General features: G+C 36.5%; 1 protein-coding gene across 4 annotated transcripts in view; it reads right to left on the reverse strand.

Moving 5' to 3' along the window:
• Positions 1–2,191: 2,191 nt before the first annotated feature.
• Positions 2,192–27,109, reverse strand: part of DCLK2 (doublecortin like kinase 2) — a 92,207-nt gene continuing 67,289 nt past the window's right edge. For 2 of the 4 annotated variants that reach the window (XR_012651507.1, XR_012651506.1), the window contains 10 exons: positions 22,742–22,799; positions 18,887–19,006; positions 16,957–17,103; positions 14,586–14,719; positions 13,176–13,253; positions 11,484–11,580; positions 9,510–9,590; positions 8,215–8,331; positions 7,055–7,137; positions 3,358–3,527 (listed from right to left, as the gene is read on the reverse strand). Coding sequence is in view for 2 of the 4 variants with exons in the window: in XM_075034950.1 (XP_074891051.1) it covers positions 3,306–3,527; positions 8,215–8,331; positions 9,510–9,590; positions 11,484–11,580; positions 13,176–13,253; positions 14,586–14,719; positions 16,957–17,103; positions 18,887–19,006; positions 22,742–22,799 (1,054 nt within the window). In the remaining 2 variants the exon portion in view is untranslated. Of the gene's footprint in view, positions 3,528–7,054; positions 7,138–8,214; positions 8,332–9,509; positions 9,591–11,483; positions 11,581–13,175; positions 13,254–14,585; positions 14,720–16,956; positions 17,104–18,886; positions 19,007–22,741; positions 22,800–27,109 lie in introns of all 4 variants that reach the window. The other 2 variants (XM_075034950.1, XM_075034941.1) reach the window with 1 other exon arrangement.

A 27,109-nucleotide genomic window follows, 5' to 3' on the forward strand; every position in this document is an offset into this window, starting at 1 on the left:
ATTACCCTGCACTCAGTTATAGTCATTACTTCCTCCTAGCTTCTCTTCCTCAAGTATTGAGTTTAGATTGGGGGGAACTATGTCTGCAACCTAAACACAAGAGATCTTTGCTTACTAAAGTAGTCCCAAAGTAAAATTTACTGATCTATGTAAATATTCTTAATGACTAGCTGTAAGCATGTGCCAATACTTGATGAAAGTAACATCACCGTAAACCACCATCTACCTTAATGTATTTTGACAATTATTGTCATTAATTTTTTAGAAATTCAAGAATGGGGATAATTGTCTATAAAGGGTAAATTTTGATGGGAATTTCAGTGAACTTAGTGTTACACTGATTTACAGCAGGTGAGGATTCAGTTCTAGGATCTCAAATTTAGAACTGCAAGAATTGGCTCCATTGGGATATATATGAACAACTACTCACGTTCAAAGGAGCTAAAAAGACCGGGGATTTTAAAAAAGACTTTTTTTTAATAATTCATTTTTTAAAATGTAGGCATGGTAGCAGTTGTGCTGTCACTGTTGAGTGTTTGAAAAAAATGGCATTTATTCAATACCTGTCAAAATGGTACATGAATTTCAGCTACTTTTATGAAACAAAAAAGGTTACAGTCTTCTGACAAACATGTAACTTGAGTTTAGTTTCTATAGTTGTTACTTTCCCTTTATAGCAGATAGCATAGTTGTTTTACAATTTCTTTTCTATTTTTGCCTTCTTCCAGAAACTGATGGTTCTACAGAGAGAAGGATTAAAAGAAAGTGCAGTAGATAACAAACCAAACATAATACTTTCGAGTCTTCATTAAGTGTTTTAGTGTTAACCAACACATCTTTATTTTTATGTTAAACTGTGATACCCTGAGCAGCACAAACGTACCACCTACGCACCCATCTGTGGAAATAAATTAAGGCATGGAGTAGTGATATAACTTTCCTAAGGTCATACACAGAGTTAAAAACTTGCCCAGCTTTCCCATGTTTTTACCTGATTATGTTGGCCACATGATCATCTTTTCCAGCTGTTATCACTATTTTTAAATAGGTGTTTTAGCATAGTCTATCAGCTGCCTCTGCTCTGTGAATCGAAATACTTGTCTAAGAATGTTTAGATGTTGATCAGTCATGAACTTAGGGACATGAATTCAGGGTATGTATGTCTTTACTCCCTTCTTCCATGAGACAAAGTAATAGTTTAGAACTGGCAGCTGTTGACAAGGCAAACCTTTCACATATGCATCAGGTTTTGTGGAACACAATTTTGTTAGATATCTCTGGTAATCCATGACAGTTTTTTCTTCATAAAATAAGTATCTAGGCCTTGCACAGCTGAATAGCCATCCTCTTATAAAACCCAGAACTGAACCTAGCATTCATCACTTTGTTGTTGCTCCCTCTTTACTAATCTCCCAGTTCAGTAGTCTGTCACTGTCTTCTCTGTTGGGGCCTCCCTTTCCTTGCTGTAGATGGGTGGTGGTTAGCCTGCTCCATCTGAAATTACACATCCTTTCTTTAGCTTAGTCTAAGACTTGTTACAGAATTTACCAACTGCACACAAGGTTACCTAAGACTCTCGCTAGTTTCTGTTCTGAGTAAGGCTAGAGTGTTATCTTCATATTTTTACACTGTACCAAAATAGAAATGTACGTGATTTTATACAACAGCCATTCCCATACTCTCCAATTACCTTGAACTTACTCTAGTGAACTTGTAACAAAGTTAATTCACAATGACTGGTTGTAGCCCAAACTTTTTACCATTGTTTAAGACACATAATATGTTTTCATACCTTTACTACCCTTTTTTTGCCAAGATGCTGTACATCTTTCAGCTGTACCATGACCTTGTTATCAGCTGGCACCTTCTAATCTTTCATTGCCTCTTCAAAAGGTAAAACACTCATGTTCAGTCATGTATTACCTATGTCTTCCATAGGAGTCAATGAACTCTAAAAGGTTATGGGAATCCCTCAGACTAATTTTATGAAATCTTTTTGGTAGGTACCTAACTGTTCAATCTCTCCAGAGAGAATACGACAAGATTTTCACTGACAAAATAACTGAGTTCTCAAAGAAATGAATGACTTTTTTTTTTTTTTTTTTTTTTTAATGAAGGAAGTTTATTGCAGGTCTTTCTTTTACAATTCTAGTAGAAAGTATAGCTAAGAAAGAAAATGAACTATGACCAATTTGTAAGAACGAGCAAAGGAAAAGCATAAGCTGAATACATACTATATTGAACTAAGCATTATGGTAAAGATAAAACCTCATCTATCTTGTGACTGCAGATTAAGGATAGGTGCTCCCCAATCCTTGTTTCCAGTGCCTGCACCAGGTGAATAGGGGGATAGCACTGACAAACCTCTGATAGCTATTGATGGCAGCTATTTATAGTAGCTCCTCTATCAGCTCACCCTAGAACTAGGAACTGCTCCATTCATCCTAGCTTAGATAACATGCAGCAGGCTTTCCGTTCACAGGTCCAAAGCAATTTTATTTTATCTAATAGGTAGTCTGACCCTGGAGAAAAGTGTGGATGGGACACTTGTGGTTAGGGTAGAAAATGGCTAGAACAAAAAGGCTTCCTTGACTCCAGTCTTCATTACAAATAAATGTCCAGTGCTCATGTTTACATCCCAAGTCACTTTATTTAAATTCATATTATCTAAACACTACCCTGCAGCCTGCAAGTCAGATAACAAACTTGATGCAAAAACAACCATCCTTCCCTCTATTGCCAATGTTTATCTCATAATATTTTACAGTTAGTCCACTAAAAATTTTTTTGTGAAAACTTGCCTCTTCACATTTAGTAGAAACTTGGCTAAAAATAGAGGCATCGGAATAGAAGGTAAATATAAGTTTTCTTCCCTTGTCTTCCTCTCCCACTTTTCTGAGAATCCTCATCAGAAGAACAGAACAGGGCCTGCTTGTAAAGCTGAGGCCAGGTAACTGTTCATCATCTCACTGCTCATATAAAAATATGGTTAGCTACACTGTACGTTAGTCTATTTAGAGCCCAAGGCTGTGTGAAATGCAGTTAATTAAACTAACACAGATAACTTAAAAATCATCTAACATTGCCACAATCTTTCCCCTACTGCTGTTCTCAAGACAAGGGCAAAGAGCACTCAAAACACATCTTCACTCACCCACTATTAGAAGATCAGTCTCCCATGACAAAGCCTGCCTTGGGCTCGCCACGAGAGGGTGCACGCAAACTGAAAACAAACTGTCATGTGAAATGAAGAGAAATTGTGGTGAGAGTGGAGGGAGCTTCAGTTGGGTTTGGTTTCATCAGTCCTACGCACCAGGCTGATCCCCAGCAAACTCGGGAGATACTGAGGCAGGGAGTGTGGGGGATCTGAGTGGCTCAGAAGCAGCAGGGAAGAGGGTCTTGGACCCAGCCACACGAGGATCATCAGCTGCAGTGGTAATTGCAGAAATTTTCTCCGTTCCAGCTCTACCAGAGTCCTGACAGCGCTTGCTGCAGAAAATCTGACTCTCTTTATCTAGAGCTGTGTTCTAAAAACAAACAAAAAAAACCCCAAGGCAAAATATGAAAAGAGCAGTTAAATCAAAGCCCTGTCTTAACTTAAGTGTTAAAACAATCTACAAGACATTAAGTGCATGCATTAGAGCCAGAAAAAAAGGAGAAATACAATTAGAAATCTTATGTATAATTAATTGTAGTGTTTTGTGGTGTTGAATTTGGAAAACATAAGGAAAACTCATCTTCCAGACATATGTTTGCCATGATGCTGCAAGTTTAAAATTTTGTCTTGCAAGTCTGATGTGGAAAAAAAAAAAGACTAGTGGTTATGATACAGCAGGAACTCTTCATACTAGCTATTAGCAAAATTTATGTACCTGGTTTTTTGCAGACACAAGGAATCACATGATGCTTAGTGAAAACTTAATTAATATGTTTTTCTGTAACGAACCACATGGTACAGAAATGTATCTGTTTGTGAAGATGACAGACGAAAACCTAATGATTTTTTCTTATATTAAAGGGTTTACTTTTCTGCTTATTGTTGAGAGTAGGCAAATGACCTCTTATGAAGCTGACATGGTAGCAAAAAATGTATCATTTCTGAATACTATACTTAAAAATTAGTTTACCGGAGAAGAAAGTAGCAGGTTAGAATGAAAACTGAGAACTCTGTAGTGTAGTAGGTGGATTATCTGCATATGTGGTGTGTCTGCTGAAGCTGACAACTTTCATACCCTCTGAAGGATACTGCAAGTTATATTAAACAACAGTGCAATGTTTAATTGCTAGTGGAATGTCTAAAGTGACCTAGAGAGAAATCTAGTAGTTCCTGTGTCAAAAATATATGTCAAAATTGCTTTCTAAGACTGGGAAGGACAGCACAATTGGTCTTGTTTCACAGTTAGAAGGCTGATACTGATCATTATAAATCCATATACTTCCTGGCTTAACTATTTACTTTATGGAAGACCTTCAAGTATGAGTGGTAATACAGATTAATTAAGTTCTTTGTAGTTTATTCAGTTATGTACAGTGGTGCAAGGTAACCGGGTCATGTACATCTTGGGCTTTCTACAGTAATCCACAAATGTGTGACACTTGAACTGAGGAGCAGAGCACAAATACATGTTTCACCTTTGTGGCACCGCCTGCATATGTATGTGTAAGCATTATACAAGACTGTTATGTGGAATTTCATATTTTGAGCTGGGATGTGCTAATTGTAAAGTAAGGTCAGGTGCTCTGCCTTTTCTTTAGCAATTTCTTCTTTTGATTGCTCAGGAGGACTTGCTTTACTAATGTGAAAATTTCTATATATTCTTAGTGGAGTTTGTCTAATACATTTCACTAAAATATGTGTGGTTAGATACTGAAATAATTTTCTGATACAAGTTAAATTTAGCATGGTTTTTTTTTCAGATGTGGTTTATTGCATCAAAGTCATCAAAGACAGCAGAAATAAGGTACTTATCCTCTTTTTTCCAAACTGATCATATAGCTTGGTAGTGAAAACTTATTTCATTATGGGGTACCTGAATGCAAATTTTTCTTTTACCTGACATGGCAAAGAGAGCTGGACTAGTAGCTCCGACTTCTCAAATAGAGGACTTATAGAATTTGTAGGTGGGTTGTTCTGGAACAAGATGGTGTTCTGTCATACAGGTGGTGGGTTGTTCTGGAATCAGCCTCACTCGGACTCTTCCACTGAAACTATTTTATTTTGTATAGTGATATGGCTGTGTGCTGGGGCAGGGGAGGCAGTAAGCAGCCTCATGATACCCCTCCTCCCCCAGTTCCCAAAAAGAAAAGTTTTAAGTTTTTTGAATTTAGGGTGTTTTGGGTTTTGGTGGTGTGGGGGTTTTTTTGGTTTTTTTTTTTTTTTGGTTTTTTTGTTTGTTTGTTTGTTTGTTTTTTGTTTTTGTTTTTTTTGTTTTGTTTTGTTTGTTTTTTTTTGTTTTTTGGTTTTTTTTAATTGAGTTACAACATTAGTCTACATGCATACAGGTACAAGGAGAAAATTCAGTAGTACACAACTGAATTTTCTGCTACTACTATCAACTCTGCAAATGGGGCATGCAGGGAAATGACTAACCGAACTGTATCTAGGCTTTTGAGATTAGCTATGATGTGCAGGAGTTTCCTCATTATCAAAGTAGCTGCTATGCTGGCAGGATTACATTTCCTCTTGCTTGCTGGAAAAAGAGTTGTGAATAAACAAGTATCTGCTATTCCAGTGGCAGGATAAGTAAGAATGTTTTTTATTAATGTAGGACTGATTGCCTTCTGACTAGCCCTGTGATACCATAAAGGCTGAAGTGATAATTAAAATTTTTATTTTAAATGGAAACAATGTTTATTTCAGTGGTTTTGGTTTTTTTGGTTCTGACTTCATAGATTTCCATCTATTTGTAGTTGCTTGTGGATATTGTAAGATACAGACATGCACAAAATTACTCCCAGGGGAATATGTCTGAGGAAGTAAAAAATAGCTAGTTATATCAGTGTTTCCTTAGAATATTTCAAATATACATCACTTAATATGGAAAACTTTTTTGTAAGTGTTTAAAAGATTTTCCTTTACTGTTTCTGTGTGGCTGTAAAGCTCGCTCTTTCCACTTCAGACTGGCTGAGTTATTTCTCCTTTTTTCTTGTTAAAAATGGAGAACATGTATTTTTTGTGCAGCAGAACAAAGCATCGCAGTTAGTACGTACCATTGCCTTGGACCTACTCAGAGGAAAGCAATGCAGGCATTGGGAAAGGAGGAAGAAGGAGGGAAGCAAGGGACAGAAACTAGACTTACTTTAAGCAGAACTAACACAATTGCAACAAATTTAGATTTACAGAACAGTTTAAAATTGACAAAAAAAAATGGTAATGAATTAATAGCAACATGCTTTTAGGGGCAGAAAGTCTCCTGTGCAAGAACACTGAAGTAGGTATGTGCAGTTTTACTTATCTGCCACATGATGGTATTATCTGCATTGGCCAGATGACAATATTTGAATGAAGTGATGCTAAAAGGGATTCCATTAAATATGCAGATGGACTGATATAGCAATGCACTGCAATACATGAGAATTACAATACTGTGCTTGTCTGAATCTGAATGTTTTTAAGCAATGAGTGCTAGTACAAGTGAAGAACTCAACATGAAGATAACTAAATTTCAATGCTCTAGATAAACCAGGGCAAGAATAACAAATTGGGGGCTTAACCCTCATTAGATTACAGTGTTTTGAACAAGAAATTACTTTTCCCTTCAGCAATAACTGGGAGCTGCTTTCAGAAATAATTATGCATTTACATCCTTCCATACCTGTTAGAAGAAAATAAGGCAGGAAAAGGGAAAATGAAAAGTTTTAACAAGGTGCACTTTCCTGGCTGAAGGAATGTCAGTAGCTAACAGAATCAGAAAAAAACCCACACCAATAAGAAGCCAGAAGCTACGCTGTGTCAGAGATCTGAGACAGGCTTAAGTGGCATGCAAGTTGGAGAGGGGCTGAGAGTTAGAATTAAAATTAAGATTGCTCTTATTACATATAGTGCATTTTATACCAGTTTTCAGCTTCAGGCTTATCCATAGTCTCAACAGTATAAAGAATGAAGCTCTGAAGTCCCTCTCAAACTGTCAAGTCAAACTGTCAAATGAAATGTAGACAACAGCATGAACCTGAAATCCATTTTCTGACTTCTCTCATTTTTATTTTTATGTTACCACTTTTCCTACATTTAAATCTTTGGCCTATTTAATTCCACATAAATGCATTTGCAAAAGCATGTATGTATGCAGAAACATTATTTAAATTTACCTACTTTCAGATGATTAAAACAATTCTTTGTTAATAGAATTGGGGTGGACTTTGAGAGTAATTAATACTAATGGGGAGGGGTGGGGGTGGAAATCACTGTTATGTTACTTTCATATTTTTCTTTTAGTAACTGAAGATACTCTTTGTGCGCAGTGTCCATCCTTGCATTAGACAAGAATGGACCACAATAAGAATAGAATAGCAGTTCAATCTCTATAGCAGTTGCATCTTCTCTGCAAATGTGACTGGTCAATTACAAGTGCAGTTCTGAGTGCTGGTAGCAGTAAACTCCATTTCTTCTACCATGATTCACACATCTGCCTTCTGGAATTACTATTTATGTAAGTTCAACTATAGGTCACAGGGTTCCTTTGTATGCTTTGAAGAAAGTTCCCCATTAGGGAACAGAAAAAACATAGAAGGGGTTAGATTGGGACAAAATTAATGTGGTAAACATTCAATAGTATGAAGAAAGTTTCTGAAATGGAGTCTGGTTTCCCAGCAAGCATTGTGTTGAACAACAGTATGCTCAAGACCAAGTAATACTTGGTCGGGCACAGGGGAAGAGACTACTTAATTAACTAGGTGGTCAGTATGATAAAAAATTACAGTTTTTATAATGAAAGATTTCAAATTGTTAATAAGCTTCATTTCAACATAAAACTACTTAGTGTTTACATGTTTCTGTTTGAAAGCTTGTTTTTATAGCTTAGCTAGCACACTGTCATAGACTTGGTTGCTCTCAAGCGATGATAAGACACTCCACACTATACATAAATAAAGACCAGAATTAGAGACTATTCTAGCTTTGCTTTTGCTATTCTTGCACCACACATGCCCATAGAGCACTGTTAGGAAAATATGCAAAGTATGATATCAATGTATAAAAATGTTCATTTTTCTTACCATGATGACAGAAACCCCAGCAGATGTGTTATTTTGCTTAGGTAGGGTGTTATTAAAGTGCTGCTTCAGTTTACCTGTTACTTCAGCTTGCATATTATTCTCCTGGGAAGCATCATCCTGTATAAGAATAACACAATATTCAAGTTAGTTAGGAAAAAACCAAAAGTATGTTTGAATGTAACTGAGTAAACCAGATTTTTTTCTATTATCCTCAGATACTTCCTGCTTTTTAATGTGAAGTAAGCATTCAGACAGGCAGGCCAAAAGTGAATGCACTCTGCTACATAAGGTGCAGTTCAAATGGGTTAAGACAAATTACAGAGGAAAGGAACGTAGCAACCACTGTTTTATGTATGAACTTCTATTTCTTAAAATGCCATGTGGCACTATACTTTCAGTCCATTGATTTGTCCCACAATTATAAGCTGCAAGTTTGATTCAAGCATGTTAAAAATAAAAAGCATATTTGTCATTTAGCTTTCTTTTAAATCAGCATTTTAAATGGTTCATCACATCCTAAGTGTGGCAACATTATACAGTACCATAAATACATTTGAGAGGAGCTGTTATGCATAGAAACACTCGTTATAGATGTCTTCTCTTGTTTGAGGGAAATCCACAGATCATATTCAGTCCCTCTTTTAAAATGTGTGTGGAAATAAACATTGACTATGTACATGTAAATCTAGTATTTATTAATAATGAACTGATTTTAAATCAATAAGAAATGCACTTTGGTGTTCCCCACTGCTGCTGCCCAAAAAGATGAAGGACCTGGCAGCCATCAGCTTAGTGCCTATGTTAAATTAGATATTCTTTTTGCTAATTTTATTTGTCTTAGGAAGATTGAAGTGCTTCAAGAAACATGACATCATACTTTAAGTATCATTGCAGCAAGTAAGATGCCAACATGCACAACAGTGCTTCCACATACACATTTTTGAGATGACTGTTTTCTAGGTTGGAAGTGAAATAACAAAAAAGATGACCAAGTCACACATCTGCCTGTTGTGTTATGTTTAAGCAGGGTTGTAGCAACCCCCAGCACCTTCTAATTGCAGTCAGCAAGTGATACCCTCACTATTCTTTCAGAGCACAGAAGCTAACAGTGTTGTTAGAGCTGAAGCTACCTTCAGACTCTTGCTGTTCTCTTTTATGTGGAAATGGGACTAGTGGTTCAATAAACATAAATAGGCATAGTAGAAGTGTATTGCTGCTTCTGAAAACTACACTTTAATGGTTAGATTTACCGATTTAAGATTGAATTAGAGACAAGTAAAATGTAATTTACTCACTGACACCCAGGGATGGCTTAGGATCTGTGCTGCTGTATATCGGGCTTCTGCATTCACATGTAACATCAGGCTAATTAACTCCTTTATTGGAAAAAAAAAAAAGAGTTTAAGGAGAGTGGGGAAGGATATTACAATGGAAAACACTGTTGCACCAAGTTCTTCTCAGTGGAATTTTCTTGCTACCTGGGTGAAAGAAAAAACAGCTTACACTGATGTCAGAACCAGTGTCTTTAGCGGAATAAAAACTTTGCCCTTTAGGTTTAAGAGTATGCTGGACAGCATATTTCATATCAACTTCCTTACTGTATTCATGTTTCACTGAGTCTTTTGAAACCAGATGAAAAGGAAATGTTAAAAAAAAAAAATCAGCTATAATGTTCCAGTTTGTTCTGTATATATTCATGCAGGTGACCAAAATGAAAACAAACCTGGGACAGATGAGATCCACTATGGGCAAAGTACATGCACATAGTAACAGTACATAAAGAGCACAAATCAGAGGCAAGAAACTGCATCTGAAATTCAAGAAAATGCTGAAATTATTTGAAAACTATGTTCTGTTCTGTGTTGCTCCAGAAGAATAAAAGACATTTAACTCATTTCATCAGCTAAGGATCACCTGGTATAGGAAAAAGCAGGTGAATGGAAAGAGAAAAATGCTTAATTCTACTAATTATACGTTTAATCTCAAAAGATTTGGTATTGTGGCTTTCATTATATTTTAGAGGCACTAGAGCAGATGTCTTTAGCTTTATCAAACACTTCCGTGGGCCTTCCATTAACGGTGCCTACAGATATGATAAACCTGAAGAGGTCATTGATACAAAGCAGTCAGTAAAATAATTAAAAAAAAAACCCAAAAAACCAAACCAAAAACCCAAACCAACTTTCATCAGTTGTTTATTCATTCAAGTTTTTTCGTATGCAACTAACAACTAGTTTACTGGTGTAATTCCTGGTTCTACGAGCCTATTAAGACAAATATGTCCCCCTCCCAAATGAACAACTTCATGTACTTTGAGCCAAATCCTTCCTCAAAAAACTTTCACAGCCTCCAAATTGTCAGTCTTCATATTCTTATCAAGAGTATTTCAAGAAGATTGTTCATCACTTCAGTTTTGGGAAATGGCTTCCTCAGGCAGATAGTAACATACCTAAGTGAGAGGTTTCCCAACCAGCCAAGTTATTTAGTCTGTGTAAGTCTGAAGTGAAAAGTCACCTTTAGTACCAAGATCAACGGCCTTGTTTGTTCAGAATGCATGTCTGGAAGAGCATGAGATGATTGGGGCTTGGGAAATGTTGGCAAATGGATAAACAGCCATTGGGAAATGCAGAAAAAAATGCAACTTCTCATTGGCTGGATAACAAATAATCTCCACTTGCTAATTAGAGTCCTCAGATATCATTCAGAGTACGTTACTGAATTAGCTTGAGAAGTGGGGCTTAAAAGGTGGAACCTTTATCCTGCAGACAATCATTTTAAACACAAATGGCAATGATAACATAAGAACTATTAGCAATGGCAAATCAAGCTGGCTGCATCTTTTGAAAAGAAGTTCTAATAACTGGCTCAAGTAAAATAGGAACAAATTATGTCAATTGCATTCAGTCCACAAAACAATAATTTTTCTTTTTTAGAAGAGATAGGAGGGAAAAATTCAGAGACACTTATTTTACAGCTGAAGCACTGAACCTGCTATAATAGTCCATCATTAAGTAAACTGAATAGCATGTGATGTTCTCTGAATGCAATTGGCATTCTGCCACACTTACTTACTCAGACAATAACATGATGGCTGGCCTGCAAAACCTGAGCTTTCATCAAGCACTGTTAAGCCAGCTAACTAAAAAGGCACAGCAGCTAGAAGTGGGTAAGAGTCTGTTCTGAATGTTCTATTCTGCCTTTCCAACAGAGCACAGTCTTTTCAGTGGCTTGTCAGAAACACTATTTCAGGTTGAAAAACATATCAGTACCTTTGCTGAATCAGTGATGTTATCCCAGTAGGGAGAAGGAAATTCCAGCTTCCCAACAAGTATCTGATCAAAGAGGTCTTCCTGAAGGTTGTTTTCACTGTAGAACAGCAGTAATGAAAAAGATAATGAGAAAGAAGTCAATTTGTCATGTGAATTTTTAACTTGATTTGGGGATGGAACAGAAATTATGTTATATCAACTACTATAAATGCATAATTTGCAAGTTCATACAGTGGCAGCACTTCTGAGGTGTTTGCCATAGTTACGCTGTCAGAAGCGATGAGAACAGAAAACCTAATATATTGAGGTGAAAAATATGTATTGAGGTGAACGGAATTCCACTGGAAAAGGGACTGCATATCTAACATACAGGAACAGGAAAGGTAGTTAAAAAATAACTCACTTGCAGCCTAGTTCTAAAGGACTTGCTATAGAAAGCATATGATGGGGGAAGAAGTGTAGAGAAATGAGCCTCTTCTGTTAAACTATCATCACAACAGGAGAATTTTCAAAATCCAAAGAGGAAATATGGAAAACATGATACATTTAGTTTACTGACTATTGTATTCAATATCAGGCTACTGCTATTGAAAGAATAACTACTTTTGTATCAAACCCATGGTATTGTGAATATTCAGGGACCAACGGCAGTGGTTTTTTTGGTTTTTAACTTCTCTTAGTTACCCCTAGCCACTTTGAACATCCACCCAACCTATTTCTGTAATGAACAATTTACCTCTTGGCTTGGTTTTGCAATAAGTATTTATTAACCTTGCTTAAGACCTGATTCTAATAGCATGGTACGGATATTCTCCATGCCCAGCTCCCAAACGCTATTTGAAGCAATTGCTATTTTTTTGTAGAATATATCTTTCAAAACATGTTTTCAGTTTTAAACATGAACTAACCATGTGCAAAAAACAAATACCTAAACTAAATGATAATTTTTTCCATTGACAATTGTTTATATTGTATTCTTTGCAAAATATTCTTATTCAGTCTGGTGATTTTTAGTTACAAACTAAGTATTTTGCTGTAAAAATGGACAAACAGACTGTGCACAAATAACTTATAAGTTAAGAGGAGAATTCCCTATTAAAATGTGCCAATTCCCTCTCATTCCCTGGCAAAAAAATTGCTGAGGCACAAAGCATATCCATTTGATTTTTAGTAGAACTCATACATATTGTGACACTGAGTAGCAAGAATCATGTTTGCAAACTCCATCGCTCATATGACACTTATCAAAAAGATTAACAAGGCTAAAAATGCAACATAAGCAAATTTTTCCCTTCACCTCAGTTTTGCCATTAACCTTCACCCTCAACACTACAAACCAGTAAGCTGCTGTGTCCAAAAAGAAACACTAGAGGGCAAAGTATACACGTTCATTGAACTGCTATACACACAGCAGACAAAAGGAAAAGAAACTATGCCCTCACACCACCATATCATTCCACACAGCAGTAAACCAGTTGCTCCCTTAGAAAAATAAGTAAAATTGATCCCAAAACCGACAAGAGGAACATCTGAAAACAATTTTAAAAAAGAACTAAAGGGTAAAGAAAATCTGTCAATCTATCTGATCAATTTTTTTTCCCCAAGATGCCTTCTTCAGGGAGATAGGTAAGACTCGCTTAGAAAGAACTTGGTTCTTTACTATTTTTCCCTTTGACATACAGGAATACTCACCTGCGAAATGGTGGAAATCCACATAACAGTATGTATGTGATCACACCTGCAGCCCAGATATCTACCTTTAAGCCATATCTGAGAAAACAAGACTGTGTTACTTGTGCTGGATTAAAAAAAAGTCATTCCAATCAAATGATTACATTTACATGAATATATATTGTTACATGTATATATATTGAATATATATATATGTTCTAAGTTACTTGCTTATGATGTGGAAATGTATTTTATACCTAAGCATCACTTTACTTAGCATCCTTCACAGTCTTTTGGAAACCATGATAACATCATTTTTCATTGATTCCCCCCCACCCCTGCATAAGCCTCAAGGCTCTCCAGGGTCTTCTGAATATACCCGGATTCAATTCAGTATCAAGGTTTCCCAATCCAGAATCACTAATGATAAAAGACAAGGATGTGCTTTCTCAGTTCCCATATTGGAGTAACTATCTCTAAGGTTATAATATGTTGCTAAGCAACAAGAAAGATACCAATTCTCCAGTCTCTTGAGTGAGTAACAGAGGGAAAAAGAACTGCACTTTTCTTTTAAAGCACAGAAATTAAAACACTAGAGGTCAAAAAGAGGCCTTTCCTATTCTTTTCTATCCAGTAGATTCAGTCTGTCAAGACCTAAAACATGCAGATGAAGCGCCCTTTGATGTTTGAGCTCACTGCAGCTGTGAAATATTTGTCCATATGACAAATGCACTGAACAATGCTTGAAACGATACAACAAACCTCCCTCCATTATGAAGACCAAATTCGGAATAGTCACAGCTATGTCAAGAGTCAGCTAGCATGGAATGGATGTCTAATAGGTCTAAAAGGAAAGATGACTTGTGAAATTCTACCATTTTACCAAATTATTTTGTATTTATACAACCATGTGTTAAATTCAGGAAAATGGGGTTGTTTAATTAAACCAACAGTTATCAAATAGCATGTGTCACCCAAACAGGATCACTTGAATCAACGTGATCTGATTAGACCTGCTCTGAGAACAGGTTTAGACTAGGTGACCTCTAGAATCCCTTCCAATATAAATTATTCCATTTCTAACAAACATGACCACTGTGTTTTGCTTGTCTGTTCTGCCCCAGGCAGCTGCCACAGCTGGTACAATGGGCTCTGAATGGTGAGGTGAGGCAGGGAACACAAATCAAGAAACTCTACTGTGCCAGCGCTGATCCTAGGGAGATGGTAAGGAGACAAAGGTGAATTCTGGGAGCAGCGTGAGCAAGGAAGCTGGCCTCTTCAAGGAACTGAATGATGTCTGTTTTCTCATAGATGGTTTGGTTACAAAAATAAGGAGGACCATCCTATTTAGAGCATTCTAGTTCTTACAACAGTTAGGAGCTACCTGCCAAAAATAACTGGTTACAAGACCTATGTCTTAGTCATCCTCACCCTGTCTCTGCAATGATTTCTGGAGCCACATATGTGGGTGTACCACAGACGGTATATAAAGGTCCTTCAACCACAGTTGCCAGTCCAAAGTCTCCTAACTTCAAAGATTTGGTTCCATCTGGATATTCACATACCTAGAATCAGCAAAATAAAAACAGAATGAGGAGGAGAAGATCTGCATTTTTCAGATGCTCTAATTTGTTTGGAAAATAATAATCATTGCACCAAGAAGATGGGAAAAAGAGGTAACTTCCACAGCCCTGTAGAGAAAGAAGAGAAAAATGGTATGACCATTAGTTGCCACAGTGTGGCTGGAGCTAGTGTTCAACTGAGCTGTCTGGTAGCTATGTAGGTCAGACCATGATATAGCCTCAAGCAACTAAAGGGGGGAAAGAAAACCCAATCCTAGAATACTGAGCAGTTTAAAATATATTAAGAAAAACATAATACTATGCTTCCATTTGATGAGTTTAAAATGGGATTGGCAGCTACAGATTTGTTTAACATCTCTCACTAACTTAGCATGAATTTAGTCAGTTAGCGTATTGGATATTTCATAGGCAAATGTCTTCCCTAAGCTTAGTCTAGGCAAGTTCAGTACAAGAGTGTGAAATCTGACTGAGAAATGTTTAGGTTTCTGTGCAGATCCAAGTGGATCTTACCAAAAGCCCCATAAAGAATCTAGCACATCTTGTTTTGAGTCATTTTTTTGATGAAAGAAGCTGAATTTTTAACAGAAATAAAAGTGTTATATGACAGTGATAGCAAGAGTAAATCAAACCAGACCAACACCAAAGGAAACATCCCTAATAAATTAATCTGTTTTGTTCTTAAAGTAAAATGCTTATGTCAACATGATTTCAATGGGATCTAGTTTCTAGAATGTAGGACTCCAGAATCTCCAGAATGGCTGAATTTATTTGGTTCCCTCAAACAACTGAATACTGCCAAGGCAGCAATACCTTCCTTCATTCCCATGTGCAATTCATATCATTAATGGAAACACCTGTTCTCCTTGATATAACACCTTCATATGTGCTATTACTCTTAGTGTTTGTATTTTTCAATGCATGGCTAGTGAAGACAATGTAATTCAGACAGCTGGATGACCCTATGCAAAAGAACTAACTACTTGCAATTATAGGTAGCACCTGACAGGAATTATTTGCATTCAATACCAGTACGTTATCTTAACATTCTGCCACTGTCAATCACAGTGAATAAGATTTGCATTTCTTTAGGCTTTCTAGGCAGAAAGGACATTTGTGCCTATTTATAATTGATTCAATCACTAATGAGAGCTTAAAATTTCTTTGGACTGTCTGTGTTTGAAGATGGACCTACTAATAGCAAGTAAGACTTCCACCTTCATTTTCTTTAAGTGCCATGTTGATGTGACCACATTTTCCAGGAGAAGCCCCCCGCCCTGCTTCCTTTTGCTAAACAATCTAATTTATTTGAGGGCTTATTTAAATTGCTGAACACTGTCAGTAGAATTTAGTTGGGAAAGAATTGACTATTAATTGGAAAATATTTTCAGCTTATAGCCCTATCCTTGTAATAGTTCAAAATCCAGCCTGGGATAAGCCATGACTCCTACTCTAGATGCAAGCTCATTAAACAGGATTGAGAAATGCCTACCAAGTGTGGATGAAAGCTACTAGCATTCCTGACTACAGTAGCTCAGGCAGGGGACATTATGGCCCTGTTTGTTCAGTGCACAACATGTAATATCTAATACCCAATATGTAATATGTAAGTATAACCTCTGTGTATAAGCAAGATAGCACGCTGTTCCCATTCTGTGAACTGTAGTCTAAGCAGTTCCCAAAGCAGACTTCATGGTAATTCTTGTCAACACAATTATTTTATGTCTCTGCTGAAAACAAAAGTAGTCAGTCCCCTAGGACAAAATAAATGTATGTAGAGTTAATTCATGGCTAGAATAGTGGTAAATCACCAGAAAGATGCTCCTACTATGACAGTGAAAGAAAAAGAAAAAAAAATTGCTTGATAACCATATGATCATTCAAAGAAATGGCACTCAGCCCACCTTTTCTCCCACTTGCAAACTATAATAAATAATTCATCAACATAGCTTTAAAATTCATTGTTTTGTGAGACAATACTCCTGCTTATCCAAATGGCAGCCAATCAAAATGTAAATAAAGATAGGTCTAAGGACAGGTTTGAGCACAGCTCACTTGGGTTATGGTGATTGCTATCTCATGGCAGAAGATTTATATCATACATACTTACTCTAAATTAATATTCCTGCTGTTCTCTGCTCAGCTCCTTGACATTTATATACAAGCATTTGCATTAATGAGAACAAAGTAAGAGAAAATATTAGAAAATAAATGGTACATACCAGGAGATTTTCTGGCTTGATGTCTCTGTGCACAATGTTGAGACCATGAAGGTATTTCAGTGCACTGGCTAGATTGTAAACCATTGCACTCCCATCTCGCTCTGTGTATTTTGTAGAAGAAGTGATAGCATCGAATAGATCTCCTCCCTAAAGTAATGGAAAGATAATAGATCACTACATGAAAAATAATTAAGATGACTGTATTTCATAAAAAAGCCGTGTAAAATCTTCCTGTACAAAAGGCATGCTCAAATGCTTGTTAAACAATAAAAAAATTATTTTGCTGAAAGATGATCTTGTCACGAAGACACCAGGCTGGGACTTGGGTCATCTGCATTAAATTCTCAACTGTACTCCAGGCTTCTGGTGTCTGAGTTTGGGCAAATACAGCTCTGTCTTGATTTCATTCTGTTGATCTTCCTACCTTTGATCACTCATTTATATTACCTACAGGTACAGGCATACAGTTTCCCTTTTCTTCATCTAATCAATATAATACCTTTACATAGCAAAAACCAGCCCTGATTTTGAGAAAAGCCTAAAGTAATGTAAATTAGCCTAATAATAAAAAGCTTAATGTAAAAAATATTCAGCAATTGTAATGAACTGCAAATTGGAATTTCTGTAGATATTGCAGAAATATCAAATAAATATAGCTGAAGAGGACAAACAGCATAAGCATGATCTTTTCCAACCTAAATGATTTTATGATTCTATGACACACCTAGAGTGCAGAACCTACAGGTGATTTCTGAATGTGCCAGTTGTACAGTCTGATTATAGATGCCCTATTCCTCTTAGAATACATAACAATATGTAAGTGTGTTACTGATGCAGCATTTCCAGTCATTGACACAAATTTTATGTGGGTGTCTCTATGATGGTTACCCTGGATACATCTGTAGGAGTGATCTGTCTGAGCTGTGGGTGGCATTCCAAGCATTTCAATACACATGGAAGAGAGGCAGCAATTCAGGAAATACAGGCCAAGATGGTGGTGTATTAAAATATAAAAAAATAGTGTCTTAAAACCAAAAAAGCTTCTACTATATAAAAATAACTTCTAGCAAGGAAGAGACATGGATAGGCTACAGAAATTATGAATTCAACAACTACAGACTTTCTTCAGAGTTTCCCAGTCTGGCAACCATTCTAGAAGGGACTCTTGAATCTAGCAATGTTTCAGACAGAAATAAAAAGTCATGATGATGATATATATTATTTGTATCTGACATGCCAATCAAGCTCATGTACAGTGTTGCTGAGTATGTACAGAACACAGACAAGAGAGTGCATGACTAAAACTTGATGCAACTTGTGTTTTTGGCTCACAAGGTGACAGCAAAATGAAGATTTTTGTTTTCTCTGCACATGTATGAAAGCAGCATCTATTTTCTGGTGATTGGAAATAAGATGAGTGAATGTTTGATATAAGCAAAACAGGTGAGATTTTTTGAGTTTTAATTTTGCTGGACCATAAACACTTGAGTTTAAACTATTTGTTATATCTATTGTCTACTAAGATAAATTAATTAAAAAGAATTTGTTTCTTTAAAGCAAATTATTAAATAAAGATATTAGTGAAATAAATGCAGGTGTTCTGTCAGTAAATGCATACCACTATTACCCCCACATATTGTAAACATGATATAAAAACCATTATCCACTTCTCTCTAGACTGCACATATTGCAAAATTACCTCAGTTCTGTGTAAGTAGTCTAATTACAACTGAAGAGATGTAAATTCCATTAATATAACTGAGGGACAAGAGTATTTGCATGATTAAAAATGCAGGTTGCCACTGAAATCTTACCTCACTTATCACTGATTATGTCTCCCAAGATTTTAAAGTTCCTAGATACCTCTCAATTTCACACCAACACAGAGAATTTAAAAAAAAAAAAAAAAAAAAAGTCTCCTTAGTCTTACCTTGACCAGTTCCATCACCAGGTAGAGTTCTGTTGGGGTGTCCATTTCCTCTATAAGCATAATGATATTTGGATGCTTCACTCGACGCAGAATAGACACTTCGTTTTCAATCAGGTGTTCCTGTACAGCAAAGAGGACCGAAGTTTATCTGAATAGACATGAAATTGCCAATTCACTTTTCCTTTGATCAGCTGACCACTGATCATTTGATCAGTGATCACCCTTTTTGCCGTTTAATTTATATAGTAGAGGGTTGTTGTCACATGCTGGTTTTTAACTTGCATTTTAGCCCAGCTGTACTTCATCATTGACCATGTTTAATTTAAAATACCATATTTCATACACATAACCAATGAGATAGCTCTGGAAAAAGACCCCAGAACATGACAGCAAATCAGGAAGTGCAGATTATATTCTTATGTGGGTATTATGAGGTAAAATTAAGTTCAGAACCCCACCGCCCCCAAGCTGGATCTTTGTAACCTGCCACCCCCAATCAATAGTTATCATGTTCTTGATCCTCTCCGGCCTTCACCTCTCATTTAGCGTAGGTTACTCAAGGACAGATTACCTAGGATTTATGTTCAAGGACTTTATTTTTTAAAAAAGTTGTGGATTATATAGATGAAAAATATTATAACTGCTTTGGTTATGGATTTCAGTTCATTTTATATGTATGTTCACATTTACAATCTGCAAAATATGTAATAGCTCAGCTAAGTTGTTGTAGCTCCAACAGTTTAACAGCACACAGATTGAGTTTAATTTCCCCTTCCCCATACTTCTAAGGAAGTAATGGGTTTCAGGAACAAATTAGTTCCAGAATGTTTTGTTTTCTAGAACATCTTAGCATTTGGTTAACACTGGAGAGTGAAGAAAATTACATGCCCCTTTCATGTGAAGAATGATTTGCATTTTCCTTTATAAATATTGGAATACAGACATTGTATTTAGCTTCACTGCAAAATAAGTAACAATGCTTGCATAAAATACTAGTTTCCTTACACTTTGGCAGATAACAAATCTTGTCACTGGACTTGGAACTTATTCATGTTTAATGCACTGATTAGTAGCATGCACTTCATGCATCTGTGAGCAGAGCACTAGAAGTAGCTGTGATCCGCTGTGCATAGGCAGTTTTGCCAAAGCTTTATGTATGTGGCTATGTAACTCAGAAACCACATGCCATTTGTGCATCTCATTTTGTGAGAATATGGTGCGGCATATACGGGTTAAACAGTCACACCTTTGAAATTCAGTTTGAAAGAGCATCAATTGTCATTCTGAACAAATATATGTCTGCTCCAAGCAAAGTGCTCTGGAGAAAAAAACAAACAAACACGAAGCAATTTTGTTAAACACAATGCTGAATCTCATCAACAGACAAAAGTGAACAGCCACAGCATACTAAGACTTATGGATGGAAACCTGTAAATTCAAAACTATCATTAAGAGTCCAAGCAAAAACTAGAATCTTATTATAGCTTTTTCCACCTAAAGGACAGATAACATATTAAATTTATTATATCCATTAATTACAACTAAGGTACAATAGCTTTACCTGTGCTTTCTTTATTTCACTTGACTAAATTGTTAATTGATTTAAATAAAGCTCAGGTATAAGTAATGTTTATTTAAAATAAACAGTAATAATATTTTTTTTAAAAGGCTCCAAAATGTTGTTGAGCTACTGTTTTAATACCTGTCCTCAAAATGCTGACTAATATATATAGTTAGTTATTTTCAACCACCCCACTGTTTTTGCTATATTTTGTCATGTAAAAAAATAGTAATTCTCAAACTTGTTGTAATGTTCCCCTAGATAGTGAAATATAGATTTCAGTCTACATTAATATGATCTATTTACAGAGAAATTATTGTATAACTAACATTTAAGCTTCTTGTGGAAGATACACTAATCAAATGGATTCAAGTTTTAGGACATCCAAGATAAATGGCTAAAGAGCAGTGAGCAACATGGAAGTCATGCATGTGGTTTGATGGGCCATATGGGTGATTTTAAGGCAGGGCTTAAAAACATGTGAAACGGAGTAAGGAAGGAGTAAGCTGTAGCAAAATTTAATTATTTTCTTTGTTGGAATTCTTCCTGGACAGTTCTGCCACTGCCCTAACAGGTATAAACATCTTCATAACAGTCCTCTGCTTGTACATACACATACATCTGTATGTAGCTATACAGACACAGGTCCTTTCAAAACTGACAAGTATGCATCCATGGGGTTGATTTTTTTTATTATTTGTTTGTTTTAAAGCAGTGAGAATGATAAATAGAAAATATGTTTAAACTCTGCTGTATAAAATGGATTGTCTATCTCTAGACCATTCTGATTTATGATACCTAAGCAGCTGACGTAGACAAGTAATAAAACACATCTAAAGTTGCAAGCTGTACATATTACCCAAAAGTTTCCTTTTGCAGTGAAACACACTGGGTCACCCTTTCCACAGCCAAAGAAATGGCAACATTTTAATCTCAAAAAGGTAATTCTAGCAATTTTTCTTGTAATTATACATTTTTAAGATTCCTTTCTAAATTTTCCCTTAAATAACATAGAGAATATGAGATAAAGTGATGGGGAGGTGGGAACACTTATCTCCTAGCACCTAATACACAGTTTAAACTCTACATAGATAAAACATTTCTGTTTGAGGACCTCTACTTAAAGCAAGTCATCACAGCAGGTAATGCATTAGTGTACAGTAATAGACAGCTCCTTACCATACAAAGAATGTAGGAAAATGTAACAAATCTGTATGACAAGGTCACATTCAGCATTTGGAGCTCTGAATTACACTTCAGAGCAGTTACTTATTGTAATTGACAAAAAGGGTACCTTTGAATTAAAGCCCTGACTTGGTTGCAAAGTCACCTCCAGAATCATTTCAGTGCAATCATTTACATAAAAAAATAAGGTGTTTGCATCAAAAAGTCCATCTTTTTGGTCATCCTTGAGAGAATGGCATATTTCCTACTCTCAAAGAGACTTTAATCTGGAATTTGATTGCTAATTAATACTGTGCCCTCAGTGTTCTTTTAGCTAACACTAAACAACAATCCATTTGATTCATAAGTTCCTCAAGAGCTCTTTGTTTTTAATGTATTGCAAGCGGTGAAAATAGAGGTATTTAATTTGTTGTTATCTGTTCCAACACTTAGTTTACATTCTTGGCTGTAGGTTGGAGGATTTGCCTTCCTTTTTTAAAATCTCTGTACTTGGGAGGAAGGTGAAGAAGAGGTCTGACACTTTCAGATACTTGCTTTGATTATGTAACGTAACATGAACATCCAGCTGTTCTGCTAGAGAGACAATTTTGGACTTTTTTTTTTTTTTTAGCTTAAATTAAAAAGAAAGTTTAAGGAACCCTTTTGTTAAGAGTCTTTGTTATACAGGATGGTGAAACTACATAAACACAAAGAAATGGTTGAGAGAATTTTTTTTCAAATCCATGTTCTGCATATAAAAGGAGCATGTACAGCCATGAAAAGATAAAAATAAGAGGCAGAGAGGGATGGGAATTATATAAATACACATATAGCTGCAAATTCCCTCTCATATTTTACAGATCAAAATCTTTCTAATATATTTTGGACACATATTGGCATTTTCGTTGTTAGTCTAATAAAACAGAAGACAGTTTGTTTTTTACTCTATTATCTAGTAGACTAACACTCACTACTTTTATTATTTGCTTCTTGCATACATTATCATCCTGTTAAACAGATATTCTGAAAATAGTCAGAAAACCCAAACACACCCACCATTTATGACTAATGAGCAGCTGCTAGTGCTGTTTCTGCTATTTTTCTTATACATGCAAATTGTTGTACACTACCTTTCCACAGCATTTAGCCTTGTCTATGATCTTCAGTGCAAACTCCTTTCCTGTGGATCTAGCAAGAAAAATATGAGAACCATTAATTAGAAACTGGTCAACAAATTGTGGCATCATCTGTAAGAATACACATCATCATAACAGAAAGCCTTAACCCATGGAGGTTGCTGGCAAAAAATTCACAGAACCAACTTGATTTTGTTTTTTGTTTTCTCAGCAGCATTTGCACCTTCTGTTTCCCTGACTACCACAACCTAGCTCACTTTGTGTATTAATCCCAGGCTCCAGCTGCAGTTCATTCTTCTGTGACCTGGCACAATTTTCTGTCACTTCTCTAATGTAACATGCAAAATTTGTCTTGAGGCTTCCGCTTAGTTTTGTTCAACTGGTAGGCTTTAAAGATAAAATCATACACATTTATGTGTAAGTGAGCAGAAGAAAGAATGATACCCTAGTGGAAAAATTCAGTAGGATTCAGCAGAGCTAAAAACCTATAGTTAATTACAGACTAGTCTAAAATCCCACAGAATTTATTAGGCACTAATTTTAACCTTTTGTATTTCATTCATTCTTTACTTTTTTTTAGTATTCTATAGAATTCTATAGCAGTCATCTAAAGTCCCATGACATTTAAGAGGGTGGTTATATACAAAGTAAAAAGGATTACTGTTTTCAGTAAATACTCTCACAGAAAGGAGCTCTTATTTGCATTTTGTCTCCAAGAAGGGGAGAAAATGAGAGAAAAAAGCAACACAAATGAATTATCTTTTTTTATCAAAGAAGACATTACTACCTATATTAATGATTAATTAAAAATCACAAGAAAATGCCATAAGACCCTGTTGCTACTATTTTGTGTTGTGTCAGTACCTAGAGACTCCATTTGCATCAGAAGACCACTGGCATGTATGGTAAAAACCACTGGAGGCAGTTAAAAAAGCAGAAGTCAGGCATGTTTTTAAACTTCCAGGTTAATCTTCACTATACTTTTGGCATTAGATATAACTAGTCAAAATTAGTACCCTACAAAAAAAGGAACTGAATTAATGATGTCTCGCATTCCATTTATCCATTAGTGAAAAAATGCAGTAGAGAATCTCTGCTCTGAAAGTGCAGCTGTATCCGCGAGGTTGTCATAGTTACAACCTGATCTGGTCTTTAGATAGAAGTGTTATCTAAATGGTATCTGTGAAATGCCATCCTCTTTTATTATAGACTGGATGCAAAATCTACTACGAATACAGTGTGTACACTGATTCAGAATCACAATTTATGAGTTATACTAAATTAAGTGCATTATCTGAAAGCCTGCAACAACTGATCTGCAAAACCCACTTGGTAAACCTTTCGCACTTATGCTATGTAGAAAGAGGAGTTAACATTCACAAAGCCAATTCATCAACCAACTTCAAATCCCTCTTGCAAATGTCCCTTACTACAGCACACTAGAAAAAACCCTGGATATCATCCACATAATTTGTGTGCTACTACCACTGCCTATCATACATGAGTATTGTCTGACAGGTTTCTGGTACTCTTCTGTCTAGCTGTCAGTGTCCATCTGTTGACTCATGTCTTCATATAAAGACATATAGGCACCCTTTACCCAAAGAGACCATCTTATTCTTTTTGTAGAACAGCTGGTATAATAGGATCCTGGCTCCACAACTAAGGCTTCTAAGCACAACATGATTAGAAATGAAGTATAATAATTAATAGGAATTAAAAGACAAGCATTTATAGTCGGCATCTCCTCTCTCATTATTATTAGCAACTATTGTTGTATATTTATTTTATATAAAATTCATTTAATAATACTTCACTAAACATAAAGATTGGATCACATACAAAACTAGATTTTTAAGTTTAATTTTGCTTTTTTTTTTTTAATAATTGGAAGGTTGTTTTTCTAGTCCAGTTCCCTCGTTCCAAAAAGGACAGATGACATTCTGAAGCCCAAGTGATTTAGCAGCCGTTGTCCCATATTCAGCAGAACTTAAGTGATTTCCAAAATGCACAGTCAATACTCCTGAAAATAATAAATTATGTTATCTTATGCTTTCAACCTGTTATTTTTCATGAATGTTGTTCACTCTATAGATAACAAAGGATCTGTGGCCAGTTTCAGGACGCATGGCAAAACACTGAAGCATCATTCAATTTGGTGCCTGTGCCAAAACTTTGGGTTTTTAAACCATGGAAGAGCCTTTGAGAGATAAGGTATGCTGAGGCCTGACGGATCCATCTGTCCTGATGGGGAAAACACATCTCTGGGCAAAAGCTGGTGGGGCTGATCAAGAGAGCTTTAAACTAGAATTGATGGGGGAAGGAGATACCAACAGGATTGCAGTAGGTAAGCTAAGGGTTGGCATGGCATTGCCTGAGGATGGCAATGCTAGCGGGAACATTTACACTGCTCCTGGGAGCACGGAGAGCTCAGGAGCGTACCTGAAATGCTTGTACACCAATGTACACAGTATGAGAAACAAACAGGAAGTGTTGGTCAGCTCTCAGAGCTACAGTGTCATTGGTATTAGTAAGACTTGGTGGAATGAGTCCCACAACTGGGTGCTGGGATGGAGGGCTACAGGCTGTCCAGGAGGGATAGGCAGGGCAGGTGAGGTGGAGGTGTTGTACTATATGTAAGGGAGAGGTTTGATTGTACAGCCCTTGCAGTTAGTGGTGATGTAGCTGACAGCCTCTGGGTGAGGATTAGGGGGACATGTCAAAAAGGTGATTATCCTGCTGTATTCAGCGTTGGTGCAGCCTCACCTTGAGTACTGTGTGCAGTTCTGGACCCCACCATTTAAGAAGGATGTGAAGGTGCTTGAGTGCTTCCAGAGGAAGGCAACAAAGCTGGAAGGCATGTCCTGTGAGGAGCGACTAAGGACTCTGGGCTTGTCTAGTTTGGAGAAAAGGAGGCTGACGGGTGACCTTATTGCTCCCTACAGCTTCCTGAGGAGGGGAAGTGGAGAGGGAGCTGCTGATCTCTTCTCCCTGGGATCCAGTGACAGGAAGCATGGGAATGGTTCAAAGCTGCGTCAGGGGAGATTTAGACTGGACATTAGGAAAAATTTCTTTACTGAGAGGGTGGTCAAACACTGGAACAGGCCTCCTAGAGAGGTGGTCAATGCCCCAAGCCTGTCAGTGTTTAAGAGGCATTTGTACAATGCCCTTAATAACATACTTTAACTTTTGGTCAGCCCTGAAGCAGTCAGGCAGTTGGACTAGATGATCATTGTAGGTCCTTCCAACTGAAATATTCTATTCTATACAGTTTGACTCAAGCCTTTTATATGTAGATTCTTGCCAAATGAAATGGACAGAAATCCAGTTGCAACTCAGCTGGCTATATTGCCTTCTCACAGTTTTTGTAACAGACCTGCCGTCTTTAAACCAGTAGGGACATGATTACACACTGATGTAACGCTTGTCAGGAACCAGAGTTTGTTGGCAGAAACTGTTCAAAAAGAAATTAAAAAAAATCAAGACCTTGGAGTCTAGATGTTAACACTGATGAGAAGCAATATCTTAAACCTGCACATGCAACAGGAGCTTTTTTGGAGTAGTAATTGTAGCATATTGAGATCACATTTAGCCATTTTTTTCTTTATCAGCAAGCACTGTACTCAGCTAATATCTCTAAGAGCTGCCACCTCAGTCTTTATTCCTTACTCTATAAACCTTGCATGCTTGTACATCACTTTCTCAAAAAAGTATTAAAAATAACAATTGTCATGTGCTGCTATAAACCAGAAGGGCATATTAGACATTGTGTTACATACCACTTGCCAATATTATTCTCAGCAATGGAGAGAAATAATGCAGATACAGTATGAAGAAACAATTCTCTTGAGAAAAAGCAATAATGGCTGCAGAAAGTTATGGATTGTAAGATCCATTCACCTATATTTCAGTAGAGGAGGCCCCAGGTTCAGCCTCAGTACCCAACCCTTTTGGCCCATTTGGATGACTCAGCAAAAGTATCTATGCATCTATGATCTGCTGAGACTGGAATGAGATGTTTCCATTCATAATTATCTTTCTCTTCATTTAAATAAAACCAGCAGATGAGGACCAAATAATAGAAACTGTTTCTGTAACCTTTATGGTTTTCACAGGCATTTGCTGTATTTGTGTACAAGTTGGAGATTCCTCATAATATTTAAGAAGCTGACATAACTCTGAGATTGATGAAGACAGCAGACGGTGGTTCTAAAAAATACACTAAGAAAGTGACAGTCAAATCATCTGTTATGTTTGCACTAGCAGCAAAGTGTGACATAAAGCTTGCAGAGGAAGGGCAGTAACACAGCACAGGTCTGTAAAGGTATCCTGTCTACCCCATGGGAAATAAGGCCCAAGAAT

The sequence above is a fragment of the Buteo buteo genome, chromosome 1 (genome assembly GCF_964188355.1).
Source record: "Buteo buteo chromosome 1, bButBut1.hap1.1, whole genome shotgun sequence".
NCBI classification, from domain to species: domain Eukaryota; kingdom Metazoa; phylum Chordata; class Aves; order Accipitriformes; family Accipitridae; genus Buteo; species Buteo buteo.